This window comes from Leucoraja erinacea, chromosome 14 (assembly GCF_028641065.1).
Source record: "Leucoraja erinacea ecotype New England chromosome 14, Leri_hhj_1, whole genome shotgun sequence".
Classification (NCBI taxonomy): domain Eukaryota; kingdom Metazoa; phylum Chordata; class Chondrichthyes; order Rajiformes; family Rajidae; genus Leucoraja; species Leucoraja erinaceus.
Genome location: NC_073390.1, coordinates 2836399 through 2855618, shown reverse-complemented (window position 1 = coordinate 2855618; position 19220 = coordinate 2836399). Strand labels below are relative to the sequence as shown.

Here is a 19220-nt window from a genome sequence, read left to right as displayed (position 1 = left end):
AGGCCTAATGGCGGAGCTGGCAACCTCGAGACTCCGGAGGCAGAGCCAGTCAGGACTTGCCCCGGGCTCACTCCGGCTCAGGGCACGAATGGCGCTCCCGTCGGAGCGGCCCAGCTCGAGGGTGGTATGGCGCTCTCGTCGGAGCGGCCCAGCTCGAGGGAGAAATGGCACTCATGTGAGGGCGATCTGGCTAGGGGCTGGAACGGTGCTCCGGTGGCTGGGACGGCGTCCTAGCGGCGGTGACCTGAGTCCGGGGTTCAGCCGCGCGCCAGCGGCTGCGTCCGCTGGACTGGAGGGTGGCAGCTTCGACCACCCCGGGCCGCGGTGTTTGAGCCGGCCCGTTTGCGGGGTTCGGTGAACCGCGGGACTGGTTGTACCATCACCCGGTGGGGTATCGCCTCAGCGCAGAGGGAGAAGAGGAGGGAAGAGACTGCAGCCCTAAGATTTTTGCCTCCACCACAGTGAGGAGGTGTTTGGAGGACTCACTGTGGTGGATGTTAATTTGTGTTTGTTGTTGTTTATTATTGTATTATTGTATGTATGACTGCAGGCACGAAATTTCGTTCAGACCGTAAGGTCTGAATGACAATAAAGGTAATTCAATTCTATTCTATTCTATTCTATTCTATTCTATTCTATTCTATTCAGCAGCTGTTATTTGTTATGCACTCATCATCCTGCATACTACCACTGGCCAGAGATAGACACAAAATGCTGGAGTAACTCAGCAGGACAGACAGGATCTCAAGAGAGAAGGAATGGTTGAAGATTCGGATTGAGACTATTCTTTAGACACGGCTGATGTGCGGTAGTCCTAATTGTGGCTCTACGTGTCAGCCGCGCTGCCCCAGACCTCTCCCAGGGTGGTGAATCTGGAATTCAAGCCAATGGATATATTTAAGGCAGAGATAGATGGATTTTTGATTAGTACAGATATCAGAGGTTATGGGGAGAAGGCAGGGTTGGGAGGGAGAGATAGATCAGCCATGATCGAATGATGGGGTAGATGTGATGGGGCGAATGGCCTAATTCTGCTCCTATCACTTATGACCTTATGATCTCGCCAGGCCTCCTGCGACTAGACCGGCGAACCGCATCACCAGGGGCCTGAGCGCCTGGCGGACTGTGCCACTGGAGGATGGTCCGAGCGCCCGGCGGACTGCGTCACTGGTGGACCGCGTGACCATGGGTCCGAGTGCCCGGCGGACCGCGTCACTGGTGGGTCCGAGTGCCCGGCGGACCGCGTCACTGGTGGACCGCGTGACCATGGGTCCGAGCGCCTGGTGGACTGCTTCAATGGTGGACGGCCCGAGCGCCCGGCGGACCATGCCACTGGTGGACGGCCCGAGCGCCCGGCGGACCATGCCACTGGTGGACCGCGTGACCAGGGACTCGAGCGCCTGGCGGACCGCGTCACTGGTGGACCACGTGACCACGGGCACGAGCGTCCGGCGGACCGCGTCACTGGTGAACAGCCCGTGCGCCCGGCGGACCGCGTCACTGGTGGACAGCCCGAGCGCCCAGCGGACCGCGTCACTGGTGGACAGCCCGAGCGCCCGCGGACCGTGTCAGTGGACCGCGTGACTGGTGGACCGCGTGACGGACATCTCTGGTGGACAGCCCCGGCGGACCGTGCCACGGCGGACCGCGTGACCCCAGCGGACCGCTCTGGTGGACAGCCCGAGGGCACGAGCCCGGCGGACCGCGTGACCAGGGGCTTGAGCGCCCGGCGGACATGTCACTGGTGGATGGCCCGAGCGCCCGGCGGACCGCGTGACCAGGGGCTTGAGCGCCCGGTGGACGGTCACTGGTGGACCCCGTGCGCCCGGCGGACCACGTCACTGGTGGACAGCCCGAGCGCCCGGCGGACACGTCACTGGTGGACACTCCCCCGCTCGTCCGCGCCCAACTGGCCGCTGGCGCGCATGCTCGGTCGGGTTGGGGCTGGGGCCGGGGCCATTTTCCAGGTCGCTCGGCAGCTCCCGCACGGTCACACACGCCTGGCGGGCGGGCGCTGTCTCTCCTCCACAAGCCGCCGCTCACTCACTCACTCGCTTCACCACCGCCCCGCAACACAACACACATCTTCATCCCCCTGCCCCGCCCCAGCCTCTCTCTCTATCTCTCGGCCAGAAGGAGCAGCGAGCGTGTGGAAGTTTCGAGGTTGAATGAGGTGGGACACGGCGACTGTTGCTGTATTCACTCCACAGTTCAGGTGCGTCTCCCATTCATTATTCACTTTATTATGAGGGGGGTTTACGGGAACTCTGTGCTCGGTGGAGGCTGCAGTTATCCACAGTAAAATGCGGAACACTTTGGGTGCCACTTGTAACTGAAATACCTAGTTCGTGCTAACTTCTCGGCGGTCAAACTTTTGATTGAAACATTGCAGCCCTGGCGATTTGTTTTGATCTTGTAAGACTAAGTTAACCATTACGTTTGTAGCAGTATTAATGTCCAGGACCATAACGTAATCCCAACTGATAAATATAGCTCGAGGAAAGAAAATCTGCTGCCCTGAACTTGATCTGGGTTATGTGGTCGAAACTCACGAAATTGGATTGCATTATCTTCTGATTTAATACACAAGCAACAGTAATTGAACATGTAGACAACTGATTAGGATGTTTTATACAATCCAGTGAAACGTATACAAAAATGTGAGGACTGTATTACTTTAATCAGACTTTTGTATCGTGTTAACGATGTTATTCCATTCTGTCAGCATCCATTCATGAAAATCAGCCTGTCTCACAGACCCAGTATGGTATGCAGATATGATAGAATAGGAATAGTCCTCGGAGTTCTTAACATTGACTTCAGAGTCCATGATGTCTCAAGAATTAGTTCAAGACTGACCTCTATCCCCTTGATTCAATACCTCGGCTGCCTTGAAGTAGTGTTCAACATGAGATTCCAAATGAATTGTGTTTAGAGTTAGCAGCATCTATCAGTGAGAAGAATCTTTCTTATCAAAGTTGTTGAGTCTTGCATACAATGGCCGGACTGGGGTCAGTGCAATGATGAGGGTTCCAATGTAAAAAAGGTTACTCTAACCTAATTCTTGACGATTGATCTGAACTGTCTCCAGTTAAACTGTTTATTGTCCCAAAATTGTTTATTGGCTGGATGGATAAAATAGGGATGGATAACTGTACAAATGACTTGCTTTGGATGACAAAAATAATTGAGTTTGCAGCAATTTGTATATAAAGGTCCAGTTTGCACCCATATTTATTTTAAAACTAGTCGCTCAGTCAGTTTATGTTCGCAAATGGGATTAAACCTAGTTTCAACATTAATGCAGCTTCAACAGGTTTGTTTATTTGGTCTTTAGATGTAAAATCAATTTACAAATGTTTTTTTTATTACAGCCATAAATGCATTTAGTAATTTTTCAGGTTGGGTTCTTGAGTTATGACTAACCAGTCAGAGTACTAAAGCAATCTTCTCTGACACATTGCTTTATTGAAGTTACCGAAGAAGCTGTAATTTCATTTTACTCATGATGTCAGCTGGTATCTGCAAACATCTGTATGTCATGAGTTCTCCTTTGTCACGTTTAAGTCATCAACAAATGCAAACTTTTTTTCTTTTCATCAAAGAAAACCAAATCTTAGAATTCAATTCTTAACAAAGATTAAAACTCTGGAATTCTGTGATAAAACAGAATTGGACATGTTTGGGCATTAATTCATTTTTCATTTTTCATTGACCTACGCTTCATTATACAGGCTTTTTATAACTGCAAGGAATGTTGACACACAAGACTGCAGATGCTGGAATCTTGAACTAAATACAAAGTGTTAGGGGAACTCAACAGGTCAGGTAGCATCTGGGAGAGAATGGATAGGTGACATTTCAGATTGGGGCTGTCTTTGGACTGGAGTCTGAAGGGTCCCGACCTGAAACATTGACTAGCTGAGTTATTTCAAAACTTTGTTTTTCTGGATATGTTATCCAACTATCTGTACTATTTTGGTTTACTGGAATTACAAGAGGTGAATACCTCTTGTAAACAGGTTCATCCGCTTAGAAGCTGTTGGGACAGAAGACGTGAGCGGCGGACTGGCTTGTGATGCGAATAGGGCTGTTGAGCCAAAACCAAAAAGGCCTAAGGCAGGCAAGGCCATTGTAGTGGGAGAGTGCTGGGACCCCAGCTATTTACAATATATATTAATGATCTGGATGAGGGAATTGAAGGCAATATCTCCAAGTTTGCGGATGACGCTAAGCTGGGGGGCAGTGTTAGCTGTGAGGAGGATGCTAGGAGACTGCAAGGTGACTTGGATAGGCTGGGTGAGTGGGCAAATGTTTGGCAGATGCAGTATAATGTGGATAAATGTGAGGTTATCCATTTTGGTGGCAAAAACAGGAAAGCAGACTATTATCTAAATGGTGGCTGACTAGGAAAAGGGGAGATGCAGCGAGACCTGGGTGTCATGGTACACCAGTCATTGAAAGTAGGCAAGTTACACAAAAAAGCTGGAGAAACTCAGCGGGTGCAGCAGCATCTATGGAGCGAAGGAAATAAGCAACGTTTCGGGCCGAAACCCTTCTTCAGACTGATCGGGAGCGGGGACAAGAAAGGGAAAAGGAGGAGGAGCCCGAAGGCTGGGGGATGGGAGGAGACAGCAGGGGGGCTGAGGAAGGGGAGGAGACAGCAAGGACTAACAAAATTGGGAGAATTCGATGTTCATGCCCCCGGGATGCAGACTCCCCAAACGGAATATGAGGTGCTGTTCCTCCAATTTCCGGTGTTGCACGCTGTGGCCATGGAGGAGACCCAGGACAGAGAGGTCGGAGACGGAGTGGGAGGGGGAGTTGAAATGCTGAGCCACCGGGAGGTCAGCTTGGTTATTGCGGACCGAGCGGAGGTGTTCGGCGAAACGATCGCCCAACCTCCGCTTGGTCTCACCGATATAGACCTGCTGACATCTAGAGCAGCGGACGCAATAGATGAGGTTGGAAGAGATGCAGGTAAACCTCTGTCGCACCTGGAACGATTGCTTGGGTCCTTGAACGGAGTCGAGGGGCGAGGTAAAGGGACAAGTGTTGCATCTCTTGCGGTTGCAAGGGAAAGTGCCCGGGGAGGGGGTGGTACGAGAGGGAAGGGAAGAATTGACAAGGGAGTTATGGAGGGAGCGGTCTTTGCGGAAGGCAGATATGGGGGGAGATGGGAAGATGTGGCGAGTGGTGGGGTCACGTTGGAGGTGGCGAAACTGACGGAGGATTACTTTTTGTAAGCATAATTTTGCTGTGTTTTTGAAATTCCAGTTAGAATAGCTAAAGCTTGGGCACCCCAGATTTAAAAACTCGTGGAAGCCCATGCCCCTGTGAATGATAGGTGATGCAGCATCTGACATGTGACAGGGAAGAAGATGTCAGTCGTGCAGGGATTCCCCAAATTATCCTGGGGAAACATAGAAACTAGGTGCAGGAGGAGGCCATTCGGCCCTTCGAGCCAGCACCACCATTCATTGTGATCATGGCTGATCGTCCCCTATCAATAACCCGTGCCTGCCTTCTCCCCATACCCCTTGACTCCACTAGCCCCTAGAGCTATTGTCTCCTGGATCTTGTTTGTGAGATTGGCAGGATCTGAGACCCTTATGATTTCAATGGGGATTCTAGGCCTGCTGTTGAAGAGGCAAAGGAGAAGTTCTCATTATTGTGTTCTACTTTAATGTTTTTAATTATTTGTTTTCTTACTTGACTTTTAATTTAATTCTATTTTAGTAGGCTATTTCTGAACGTTGAGGTAATCAACCAACTATTAAATGTCTTGTAGCTTTCATAGCTGCATCACAGTTTTGCTGGCTTGGAAAGTCTATTGGGAATGATATCCACATCTGGTTGCTTCTGGTTGCAGAGACACAGCAAGATATGCCCTTTTTTTCCAGTTTAGTTAAGTATAGGTATTACAGCCTGTTATTCCAGTGAATTAGCCCAATCTAACATGATCCAGACCATATTTAAACAAAAAAGTAGTTGTAATGCAAAGTTGAATTAAATAACGCTTTTGAATATCAGATTGCCTTCACATTAAATCTAATTTAAATTACATTTTTCATCTGACCTCTAGTCTGCCAGTCTCTGCTGAATCCTGCTGCAATGTGACTCACTGTGCTGCTTAGCTTTGCACGATTTGCAAATTTTACTCTGCCCAACTACAGGTTATATGGAAAAGTTTAAATTTCAAATGTTTGAACACGTCTATAAATGATCTGGATTGGAGAATCAAAGTCTTCGGTAAGGAAATGAAAACAATTGCAGTAGCTGAATTTAGTGCGTTTTTCAAACAATTCTGGTTTAAATTAGATCAGCGAATAGTCGTAAAATAATACCCATATCATGGGGTAATACACTTGACCACCTATCCAAGCTGTGCCTCTCTCTACACAATCTTAAATACTTCAGGTCCCCCTTTAGCCTCATTTGTTCCTGGGGAAAATGAGTCCGGCTTATTTAGTGTCTCCCCATAACTAAAGATCTCCAATCCAAGCAACATCCTGGTGAATGTTCTCTGAATTCACATAAATGCACATAATACTCCAAGGGTAGCCTAACCAGCATTTTATAAAGTTGTAACATATTGTCCCAACTCTTCTATTCGGCTCTTGTATCCTGTATTGCCACTATTAGTGAATTATTAACTTGACCCCTAGGTGTCTCTGTGCATTCCACTTTATATCTCCTAACCCTGGACGCATGGCTTTGTATTTGTCGGGATTAAATTCCGCTGCCAACACTATTCTCAAATTTTCATCTTTATCCAACTGTGGCTTTATAAAACCTTCCTTGCCATCACCACAACACTACAATTCTTGCGTCATCCAAAAATTTGCTCAGCATGCCTCTTGCATTCTCATTCGAATTGTTAATATAGTTATCAAACGGTTTATCCATCAGTTTGTTACATATTTCTGATCTGCACAATTTTGAGAGAACTGGTCAAAGCAGAGATGTAATGCTGAGGCTATAAGGCGCTGGTCAGGCCACATTTGAAGTACTGTGAGCACATTTGGGCCCCATATCGGAGGAAGGATGTGCTGGTTTACAAGAATGATTCCAGGAATGAGTGGGTAAACATGTGATGAACATTTGACAGTACTGGGCCTCTGCTCGCTGGAGTTTAGAAGGTTGAAGGGGGATATTAAGTAGGACCAAAGGCTCAATTAATGAGTGCTCTTTTAGAAAGGAGGTGAGAAGTAATGCCCCTGTCCCACTTAGGAAACCTGAACGGAAACCTCTGGAGACTTTGCGCCCAACCCAAGGTTTCCGTGCGGTTCCCGGAGATTACAGGTGGTTGCCGGAGGTTGCAGATAGTGGAAGCAGGTAGGGAGACTGACAAAAACCTCCTGGAACCTCTGCACGGAAACCTTGGGTGGGGCACAAAGTTTCCAGAGGTTTCCGTTCAGGTTTCCTAAATGGGACAGGGGCATTACTTCTCTAGTCAGAGGGTTGTTAATCTGTGGAACTCATTGTCACAGAGAGCTGTGGAGGCCAAGTCAGTGGATATTTTTAAGGCAGAGATAGACAAATTCTTGATTAGAACAGGTGTCAAGGGGAGAAGGCAGGAAAATTGGATTAGGAGGCAGATCAGCCATGATTGAATGGCGGAGTAGACTCGATGGGCTGAATGGCCTAATTCTACTGTTATAACTTGTGAACTTGCGAAGTAAAATATAGATTGTATCCAATACAAATGGATATTGGTGCGTTACATTTGAAAGGGATTCTTCAAGAGATTTTGGCATAATATTCCAAACTAATGCACAGCCTTGAAAATTGGGTGTAATTTTATTAAAGATTTAAGAATGGAAGTTTAGTTGTACAAAATAAACTGAGGAATATCAGTACTTTTTTGTGAACCTAAATTTTTGAACATATTAAAAGAAAAAGAATACTGTATTTCCTTCGCTCCATAGATGCTGCCTCACCCGCTGAGTTTTTCCAGCATTTTTTGTCTACCTTTGATTTTCCAGCATCTGCAGTCCCTTCTTAAACAATACTGGAAATATGTGGCTGCACCCACGGCAAGAAAAACATAAGGCTATCAGAATTGAGAAAAGTTAGAAATTGTGCTATGTTCAAACCGCAGAAGGGATGGGGCTGAAGCAACATGGGTATATAAGGTAATGAAGATGGCTTAAGCTTGTACTTATCAGCCAAAGCCTTGAGTACCAGACTTGGGACATATCAATTATACAAATTGTTAGTTAGGTCACATTTGGAATATTGTGTGCAGATGAATTGCCACCCTACATGAAAACTGATTGAGGTAGAGAGGGTACAATTCAGATTTACAAGGTTGTTGACTGGATTGAGGACGAGTCTTCAAGTGATTCTTACAGGCTTGTGAGAGTTGATGTTGGATTAATTTTGTTCCCTCTGGCTGGGTTGTCATGAACCAGGGTTCACCATCACAAAATAATGCAGTTTGACTCGGGGATGAAATTGCTTCACACAAAAGGATAGTGAATCTTTGAAATTCTCCATCCAAGGGGTTCAGTTGCTGTGTATATTTAACATAGATTGATAGATCTATTTTTTATTTTTGAGGGATATGGTGCTACTGCAGGATATGTGGTAAAAATTCTTATTGAATGATTGGACCAGGATTTAAGGGGCAAACTGTGGTGTAGGATTCACTGTCATTCAATTTGCATTGATGTCGCTGAGTAAGTAATTTTTCTATCACAATAATAGCCTGTATCATTTCAAAAATATGCATAGTGCACCAGGAATTGTGTTGGTGATAAATGGAGCTATTGATTAATCTGTTCATAATACTAATTTTATAAGACCTTGGAATAAACTTTTTTTATTTTCCACTTGACATTTCTAGTCGGGCTGGTAGTCATTGATCACTTCTACTTCTTTGGAGGTTAGTGTTTCATAGTGTGCTTTATTTGTGATCATATGGTAAATTATCCTGTCTTTGGGCTAAATAAGGCAAAGGGGTGATGGAACAATAAGGTGCAGAGGTGTGTAACTTGAAGCTAATGCTGTTTCCATGCTTTTTAAGCCTTGGTCCTGCAGGTAGTACAGATTGGGAGATGTTTTTGAAGAATTCTTGCCAAGTTGCATCAGTAAATGCACACTGCAGCCAGTGTTCTGGTGTCATAGTCATATAGCATGGATATGGGATTTTTGACCCGACTCCAGAGATTTGTTCCTGAGAAATAATTAACCATGCCCACTTTTGTTAGCTCTCGGATTCTGATGAATTTATCACTCCCAAACTATTCTGTCCATGAAGTCGCTCAAAACTCAGTGCCTGATGTGACACTCCACTCACCTATTTCCTTTTGCTAATCTGTAATGGCTCTCAATTAAGACCTACTACATTTAATCTCCATCAACTTTATGTCCAGTGGAACTGGGTTTGCAGCCACATTTCCGATGTGAACCATTTAGGTTATAGGGAACTGAATACTGCCGTAACCAGGGGTGTTGTTTAGGGATTGAGATGAGGAATGTTTTTCACCCAGAGAGTTGTGAATCAATGGAATTCTCTGCCACAGAAGGCAGTGGAGGCCAATTCACTGGATGTTTACAAGAGAGAGTTGTATAAAGCTCTTGGGGCTAACTGAATCAAGGGATATGGGGAAAAAGCAGGAACGGAGTATTGATTCTGGCTCAAAGGGCCGAATGGCCTACTCCAGCACCTATTTTCTATGTCTCTATGTTTATGTATTTGTGATATCTTCATTGGATTGCTGTCTAACTTCTTGTGGTTTGGATATGTTCTTCTGCATTCCTATTTATCATTGGTGTCTATGTTAATGATAGATAGATAGATAGATAGATAGATAGATAGATAGATAGATAGATAGCCTTTATTGTCATTCAGACCGAAGTCTGAACGAAGTTGCAGCAGTCATACATATGAGGCTGTGTCATTATGTGCAAGCAGATATGGAAATTGTGGTGGAATGCAATTCTGCTTATGCCTGATGGTCGTATATAACTATCTGATAACCTTTTGAGTTTGTGGCTGGACTTGTGAGGAAATGTATTCACTCTTGCCAACAGCCATGGATAGATACATCTGCAACAGCAACTTGATGAGCTCACGATTAAATGAAATATTCCATCAGTTTTGTTCTTTTGTAAACTGGAAAGTCCAGTCAGGCAGCTAGCTATGTTCAGGACTCTGCTAACTCAGTGGCAGTTGATGAATATGGAATGTGTTACCCAGAAATATTCACTATATCCACTTCCTTCTGGTTAGAGTACTGAATTATTGCCTCAGAGGGCGGTGTATGCTAATTATCATGAAACTTTCTACCCTTGTTTAGGCCAAATCAGTGCATTTATTTGAGGGGGGTCGAAATTCAATGTTTCGAACTTCTATCAGAATATATCAGTGTAGTGATTTTGGTTATCCTGAGTGGAGGGACCCATCCAAGGATGTGTGATGAATGAGCCTACAACGTTGGCATTTGTTCCTTTTTCTTCCTTTCAAAATTGTGATTACATTGCAGTTTTCCACGGGTTTTGCATCCTATTGCTTTCATGGTACCTCCAGACAATGAAAAATGCAATCCAATTGTTTCAGCAACACCTGCCGAACAATTCCAAGTAGATCAGTGTGGGCACAATTTCTTGTGTATTGCGTGTTTGTACACGCACTTGCCATGTTAAAACTAAAATCATTTTGATTTAGCAATGCTCTTTAAGGATAAATATTCAAAGTGTTTCTGTACAGTGCAATATTTTGGATACCCCATGCAGTACAATATTGAAATTTACCAGTCACCACATGGATTTCCAGGAAATCCTGATCGTAAAAGGGAGATAATAGCTCTTGTCTCGGAGCCAAATGGTGTTTTCATAACTTGTAAACCAGAAGGGAAAGGACAGCTCATCCTAGCCCCTCAAGGAAGCTGTGCTCTTCCAATCAACCCTCTCAAAACGACAGTGGGGGAGAACTACTCTTTCCCCGAGAAGGACCAACTACATTCCAATACAATCACTCTACCATTCTAAATCTTTTTTTTTCATTGTATTGGAGTTTGGGCTGATAGTGCTCATGTATGGTATGTCTGATCTGTTTGGATAGCAAGCAGAAGAAAGCCTTTCACTGAACCTCAGTACATGTGACAATAATAAACCTAAATGACTAGAAACCAATGGGCTGGGTCAAACTCGCAGTGAACTGGTGGAACAGCAAAGAAGTGGATGATCTACCATGATCACATTGTAGTACAGCAGGGCCTAATCTTCATCTTTTTTCTTTTAATGTTATTTTCTACAATGCTTGTTGGCCTGATCTAAATTCTCAGAAGCGTTTTTTAACTTTGCCAAGATTTTGAAAAAGATGCTTGAATTGGACCGAGTATTCAGTTGAAACGTTTTTCATCATATTTCAGTACACATGACAATAATATACCAGTATGTATGCACCCCTTGGTCTATACATTATCTGTCAAGTTTACCTATCCAGACTACTAAATTAAAACATTTCTACTAATTTTTGATATTTCACAGTGCATAATTTAACACAAATATGTCACAAAATAGCTTGAAGTTGGAAGAAGGCTACAAAATAAATCTAACACTTCATTTGGCTGCAGAAGGATCCCACACAATAAACCAAAAATAAGTTTATCTCAAGAGATTATTGAAAAGCAATTGTTGCTTTCAGTAAGTCTACCAAGATGATCCTTAAGGGATTTTGAACATAAATTTCCTTAAGTGTAATTTAAGACATACAAAAAATAAGTTTTTAGCTTTTTTAAAGGGTACTCCATAGAAACTAATCAGGTGAGGACTGGGAGGGGGAATGGAAATTTTGATAACGAGGTTTGCCAATCAGTTGTAGTCAGCTGGAAAAATACGGAGCTCAAGTCATTTATGACGAGACTTGAATCAGTTGTGGTTTTCTTTAATGCAACTATCAGGCAAAGTATCTGAATGCAAATAAATGGAGCGAGGATTGAAATCCTGGTGTAAGATTAGAGCCGGTCAAAAAACTTTCAAATAGAATAGATATTTGTTGCCTCAATCCTGCATAGAAGGCTCAATTTGTATATTATCTAAAGTAAAACTGTTTATTTTAAGTTAAAACTTGAAAATATAGATCTCGGGTGTAAACGCGTTCCTTGACATGAATGAGCATTGCTTGTAATTCCTATTCAAACAGGAAGGAAAATGGAAACCTTGTTAATTTGAACAACATGCATATTTTTTCTGTATTTATATTTTAAACTTTAAAAAATGTTTAATCTAATGAAATTGTGTTAATTGTGTTTTTGACAGGTTCCATTAGGTGAAATAATTACGAAGCGGAATGATGTAATTAAAAATTGGAATTGAAGATGAAGACTTTGGATTCAGACTCTTTTTTGATTTCCTACTCCCATTACCTCATTAGTTTCTGGGAATAGGCACTGGAATTTTCAATCTGCTATAAATAAAGCGGGAAAAGGTGCTTCATTGATTTATATAACTCAAACATCTAATTTTATGTATTGGAAAATATTCTACCACAGTAGATCCATTTGGTTATATCGGCTATGCAAGAGGGCACCAACATCTCGAAACAAAGCACAAAAATCTTAAATCCTGCTTGACTGTCAAATAAAAACTAAATTTTCAAGATGACTACTTTGTACAGAAGAAGAAAACGTCAGTTTCTCCAGTTAGTTATCACTTGTTTTTCCTGCTGCTTTATCCTTGTATATTGGGAGCAACTGGATGCAAATATCATCAGTCATTTGAAGTCTTATTCCTACAGATATCTCATCAATAGGTACAGTTTTTTAAATGACAGCATGACTCTGGACAAGGAGACGGCAGCGAGCCTCCACAGTTACCGGTACCTGATCACCCATGAAAACAAATGCAAAAATGAAGATGTATTGCTCCTTTTGTTTGTGAAAAGCTCTCCTGAAAACCGTCTTCGGAGGGATGCAATTCGTCAGACTTGGGGCAATGAACAATATATAAATTCAGAGTTAAAGGTCACCATTAAGGTCATTTTTGTTTTGGGAGTACATAAAGATCAATCGCAAAGAGACATTGTACAGCACAAGTTATTTCTAGAAGATCAACAACATTCTGACCTTATCCAACAGGATTTCAATGATGATTTTCACAATCTTACACTGAAACTAATCTTCCAGTTCACGTGGGCAAATACTTACTGCCAAAATGCTAAATTTGTCATGTCCTCTGATGATGATGTTTTTGTACATACTCCAAACCTTGCAAACTATTTGCGACAGCTAGATAAAGAAACAAGTAATTTCTGGATAGGTCGAGTGCACAGGGGTGCACCCCCTGTAAGAAGCAAAGAAAGCAAATACTATGTTCCATATGAAATGTATCAATGGCCTGCTTATCCAGATTATACAGCAGGTGCTGCATATGTTGTGTCCCAAGATGTTGCAGTGAAAGTATACGAGGCCTTAATGACCCTAAACAGCAGCCTCTATATAGATGATGTTTTTATGGGCATTTGTGCCAAAAAGATGGGTGTTCCACCGCAACGCCATGTATATTTTGCTGGTGAAGGAAAAGCTCCATATCATCCATGTATTTATAACCAAATGATGACCTCTCATGGACATGTAGAAGATATCCACCATTTGTGGAGGGAGGCCACACATGCAAAAGTGACTTCTCTCACCTCTGGATTCTGGGGACAACTGTACTGTCGACTGATCAAAGTGTTCCTTCTCTGCAAACCATACTATGTAGACACATATCCTTGTGTTGCTGCATTTTCCTAGTGCAGTATTTACATGAAGAAAAAAACAGCACTGAATTTATTTACTTTGGTTAGGTGGAGGAAAGAGGGTAAATAAATCATAAACATTAAATGGAGCAGTTAATTGAGAACCTTGACCTTTAACTACTCTTAACTGTATTTTTGGCTGTATAGATTTTTTTCAATTAGGTGAAAGATACCAAGTATCAAAAGTTTACAAAATGGAAAACCAAATGATTCTACTCAAGTAAATGGAGACTTCTGCCAGTGAGTGCTGGTGAAATTCTCCACAAGCTGTGTTTGTTATGGTCTAGTTGGACAAAATGTTGAGCAGTGGTCAAATGAGGAGCAATATAGATGATGTTAGCAATAGTAGCAATATCTAACTAGCCCGATTACTCTGCCTTGAAGCATTTTGCCAGCTAGTCCACAGATTCTAAATTGTACACATTTTAACTGATTAAATTAAAATTTGATCTTGTTTAAAGTAAATAATGGTCAAATATAACATTTGGCTCTTGTTACATTTTGTGCTGGTAGCAGCATACTACGCAGTAACTATTCTGTTATCAATTAACATTAAGATTTACATCCTGAAAAATGTTCTTGCATGACTTTTACACACATTTCCTTTTGGGACTAAAATTTACATGAGGTCAAAATTTCTCATCCATCCCACACTCCTGTTTTTTTTTCCAACTGTGTTGGAACTTTGTAAATCTAATAACTTTTTCTGAAAGTCAAACTTATTAAATGTTCATCCAGGTAAGCACTGATTTGTATGTGCTATGTCATTAGTTTGAACGTAAAGATGTTCAAACTAATGACATAGCACATACAAATCAGTGCTTTAAAGAAACCAAAAAAAATGTATGAACAGTATGCTACTCAGTATGTTACTCAAGCTAAATACTTCTGCTTGTAAATTTGAGTCAGTGGTGTGTGTGTGTGTGTGTGTGTATAGTTTCCTCTTGCCTCTTAAATTAGCTTTTTTTTAAATGTGAAAAAGGGAGCATTCTGTTAACTGCTAGTTTTCTCTCTCGTCATATTACTGATCTCTCTCACTGAAGAGCAAAAGTCTTTAATTTAATCTCCTACACTGCAATGAATAATGGCAGAAGAGTTGCAGTTTGAAGTCAGCCAGCTTTTGTTCATATTGACGAGAGCGTGAGCATTCCAAGTATTGGCCATCCCAGAAATGTGAAAATGGTTTTTAAAAAAAAAATCTGTTTGGTGTGGAAGTTGTTGAGGAGCCAGCTTGCCTAGTTTATTGCATTGCCTCTGACATAGCTTCTCTTGATTTAAGCTTTTATCATTTTTTCCCTTCATTTTGCAAATGAAAATAACTTAATGCTTACTTTACATCAAGCAAACTGATTTAAAAACGGATATTTTAAAATAATGTAACTGCACAAGTTGATAACTTCTGATTTAAAAACCCTTGTTTTAATTTTATTATACTTTTGTGCAACATATATATAGATACACATTAACTAATCTTAACTTTCCACCATCACTAAGATCTATCATTTCTGATTTTTGTTGAGCAGCTAAATACTAAAATCTTCTATCAGCACGTATCTCTTTCTGCTTAAATAATAAATCTTCCTTCCCATTTACCCCATTCTCTCATTGTTTTTACTACAGATTTTTGCCTTTTAATTTCAATGGGGATGTTCACTGTGGTGGAATGGCTTGGAAGAAAAAAATCAGCTCAGAATTCAGCTATTTAAAAAAAAAAACCTAACAAACTTAATATAAATATTTACATTAACTCAGAGCTTGAAATAAACTAAGCATTACTGGTTCACCAAAAAAATCTAAGTTTGCAAGCCTCAACATCGTTCTCAATGAATTTTATCCTAGAAGTTAGTGTTACTTTTACGTAGCTCTATCATGGGGGCTTCAGAAATTTGAACTGAATGATGTTCTCCTTTAGGCACGTGTTTTGCTGCACCTATGGATTTCAACCAGTATCTTGATGCTAAATACTGTATTTAATGCTAACTTGACAATTAAAGAAAATTGCAACTTTCCTTGTTAGCCTGACAGTCTGATTTGGCTCTGTCTGATTGTCACAATTAGTTATGTGAAGTTGAGTTTGGCAATCCAACATAGCACAGCAGAATAATTGGTTCGCTGCTCTGATTGCCATATTTGTACACCTGGAAGAATGATGTGCAGTTTGCTTGCTTAACAAACTTGACTTCATCAGGACATTTATTTTAGTTCCAGGAGGTCAATCCATTGTATTTATATTATGGGGCTTGGCTTTTTCATTGCAGCATCGGCTTCATGTACAACTCAAATATTAATTGGCATATGTCTACGGTAAGCAGAGAAAATACTTGGCAGTTTAAATGCTTAGAGTTGATTTTCTGGAATTAAAACAACACCATAGTTTAACAAGAGCATTTTATCAGTTAAGTTATCTATTTTGCGTGCAGATTCATTGTGCAGCTAGCCACTGGCATTTGGATTCTCGGCAATTGATAATGATATTTCATGCTATTATAGTGGGAAAAGCTAGAGGAGGGAAGGTATATGTAGGGTCCCCCCTCAAATATCTGACTTACAGATTTTTGTATGTAATTTATAAGTATTCTATTTGTTTTAAAAGCTATATGATAGATTTAGGAATTTGAGCTATGTACCTGTCTAAAGAACATACAAAGTTTTTATTTAAAAGATTTGGATTTGGGTTCCTAAATTTTGGATGGGAGTGCAGAGGAAAAATTTCACCCATGTCAGGTTTTGTCACAAACATCTTTTCAACATGCTTGGCTGTGATATTCAAGTTAAAGTCTACATCTCTGCTTCACTTTGAAATCTATTGCGTTTTAAAGGTTGCCTAAACTCTGTTTTGGATTAATTTATTGTATCTGGTGACTATGTTGTAGAAATTATAATAGCCATTTGGTGTTTTTTTAAAAAAAAATAAAAGTAGCATGCCAGTTGCAATTATTCTGTCATTTACCAAGAAATTATTTAAAAAATAGGCGTGCATTTTTTGTGAATATAACATTCATTTTGTCATTGACTAAAACAAACATCTTACATGACCAGGTACAATTCTTTTGAGGAAATGGTGTAATGTAAATGTTTGTTCTCATGAACTTGGGCAGACTACACCCAGTTATTCTACAGCAATTCATTCCCACAAGATTGATTATTTGAATATAAAATGGTATTGACACTGTGTGGGATATAGGAAAAGTCATTCATTTGTAATGGATTAACTTTTTGTTGAGTTGGGCAGTTTTGAAGGAATGTTGCAGTTTATCTTTGCTACGTTGCTTCGTAGCAGTTTGAGTGGCCAGAAATGGGGACACTTGTTCCATTCTTCAGTCATTTATGCATCTGGAGTCATTCTTCAGTCATTTATACATTATATAAGTCTACATTATTATTTCCCACATCTAACCCCCAATTGCCAAATATCACAACAATGTTCCTATGTTCAAGGTAGCACGGAGATAGATTGTAAATTCATCACTGAAGATGAATTGCGTGGATTTTTAAATGCTATCAGGATGGTATCCTGTTTTTTCTCATACATTGAGTTAAAGGATTTCTTAACATACATTTTAATATGAATAAATCTGAGCCACATTAAATTAGTGACAACTTTAGCATTTTCTAATGGATCACCATAATTTTTTTTAATTAAATTAAATAAACCGTTGAACACTTTCTCCAAAAAGGCTTAAAAGTCTTGAATGTTTGCAGTTGGGATCTTGCAGTTACCATTTTCTGTGCCATAAGCTGTTTACCAGCAGCTGGCAATGGTTAGAAGTTTGCACTAATGGTAGAGTCGATTATCCTCTCAGTTTAGTACTTGTCTCACAAGCTTTATTAATTAAATTTATTTAAAGAACAAGTTTGAGTTTTATTTACAACCAGAACTACTTTTGTAGTCACTTAAAAGTCGTCTGAAATGCAGTGACATAATTTAAAAGTGGAATTGTGTACTTTACCTCACACTGAATTTTTACTCCATTATAAACCTTGTAGATGTATTTATGAAAGGGTTTGATGTTTTGTTACATACTTGTGTTGGAAGCCTCATGCTCGTTTTGCACCTGTTTAAATTTTCTGGTTCAGCTGGAAAATATATATTTTTGTATTTTGACATTTTTCAAGTATGTTCTGGATAACTTGTCCAAAAAAATAAAAGTTGTATGATGTATCAAATTTTGTATCTGCTAAATTTTTAAAGCATTGAAGTTCTACACAAAAGAATAAAGTTGTGCAAGTCAAATACTTTTATAATAAACATTCACGAAAGAATATACCCCAAATATTTTCAGTTTAAAGTTAATGTAGACAAAGAAAATGCATGGTTCATGATGGGGATGGGAAGGCTGGTAAATGGTCGATATTTTTGAAGGCAGGGAATAAATGGGAAAGCAGTATTTGCGGAGATTTGGGGTGACAACTGGAGAACCTGGATTGTACAAAGAGGAAGTCATAGAAATAAGACCTGGATGTTGTGGTCGTTAAAGTGGAAACTGACCATGCACTGTGGGTTCTTTAATAAAGGGCAATGTAACTGAGGAGGAGGGAATATTTGATTACTCTCTCTGTTTAGTACTTGTGACCTATATCTCACAAGCTTTATTTCATAATTCAAATTATTTAAGTGAACAAATTTTAGTTGTATTTAAAACCAGAATTGCTTTTGTAATCACTTAAATTTATCAAATGCAGTGGCTGAATTCAAAAGTAGAATGTGTACTTTACTTCAAACTGAAGTTTTACTCCAGTATAAAGCTTGTACATGTATTTATGAAAGGGTACTCAAACTGCAAGCGCATGGACAATGTCATTACCGGCTGTAAGTGGATCCTTTTAGAAAACTGCCCCTGTGCTGCGTGACTGTGTCAATAACAATGCTTATACATTTGTCACCATTCTTCATTACTGTAGCTAATCAAAGGGAAGAAAGAAAGGCTTGTATTTCAATCACACCTTTTTGATTTCACTGCCCCAAGGCACTTCACAGCCAATGAAAATAGTTCACGTATGTATTACTAATTGTAGAAAATGTAGCTGTGTTTAAACAGAACATCATAAAAAAATAGCAATATGATAGTGATCAGATTTCCTGTTGCTTTGGAGATGAAAAATCAGTTGATATACCAAGGATAATTCTATTGTGTTGAAATTATCCTGGATCACAAACGACTGTCTATATCCAATCTCAATTTACAAATTGGATCTCTGCAGCACTGGTTCATTAATACGCATTTGCCTACATTCTTGAGCTGAGGCTGTCCAGTGAAAGTTACATTTCCAATCTATATATTTGGATGTAAGAACAAAGGAACCAGGGCTGACATTCGAAGGTAAGAAATAATTATTTGCAAAAATTGGATGAGTGCCTTGTTTGAAAATTTATGAAAGGACATTTTTCCTAAATATTCACCCATCTGTCGACAATATTGAGGTACAGAATATTTAGAACATACCTATATTAATTTTTGCAACAAATTTA

At 40.7% G+C, this 19220-nt stretch overlaps 2 protein-coding genes across 4 annotated transcripts in view; one reads left to right on the top strand and one right to left on the bottom strand.

Moving 5' to 3' along the window:
• mcf2l2 (MCF.2 cell line derived transforming sequence-like 2) overlaps positions 1–19220 on the bottom strand; it is a 369326-nt gene that overhangs the window by 129643 nt on the left and 220463 nt on the right. The gene's annotated exons all lie outside the window — the stretch shown is intronic.
• On the top strand, positions 1951–17917 carry b3gnt5a (UDP-GlcNAc:betaGal beta-1,3-N-acetylglucosaminyltransferase 5a). The gene is made up of 2 exons (XM_055645380.1): positions 1951–2215; positions 12271–17917. Exon 2 carries the CDS (start codon positions 12612–12614, stop codon positions 13743–13745), a length of 1134 nt encoding a protein of 377 aa, XP_055501355.1. The 5' UTR covers positions 1951–2215; positions 12271–12611; the 3' UTR covers positions 13746–17917.

Coding starts and splice junctions, on each gene's coding strand:
- b3gnt5a (XM_055645380.1), top strand. CDS start 12,612: ATGACTACTTTGTACAGAAGAAGAAAACGTCAGTTTCTCCAGTTAGTT.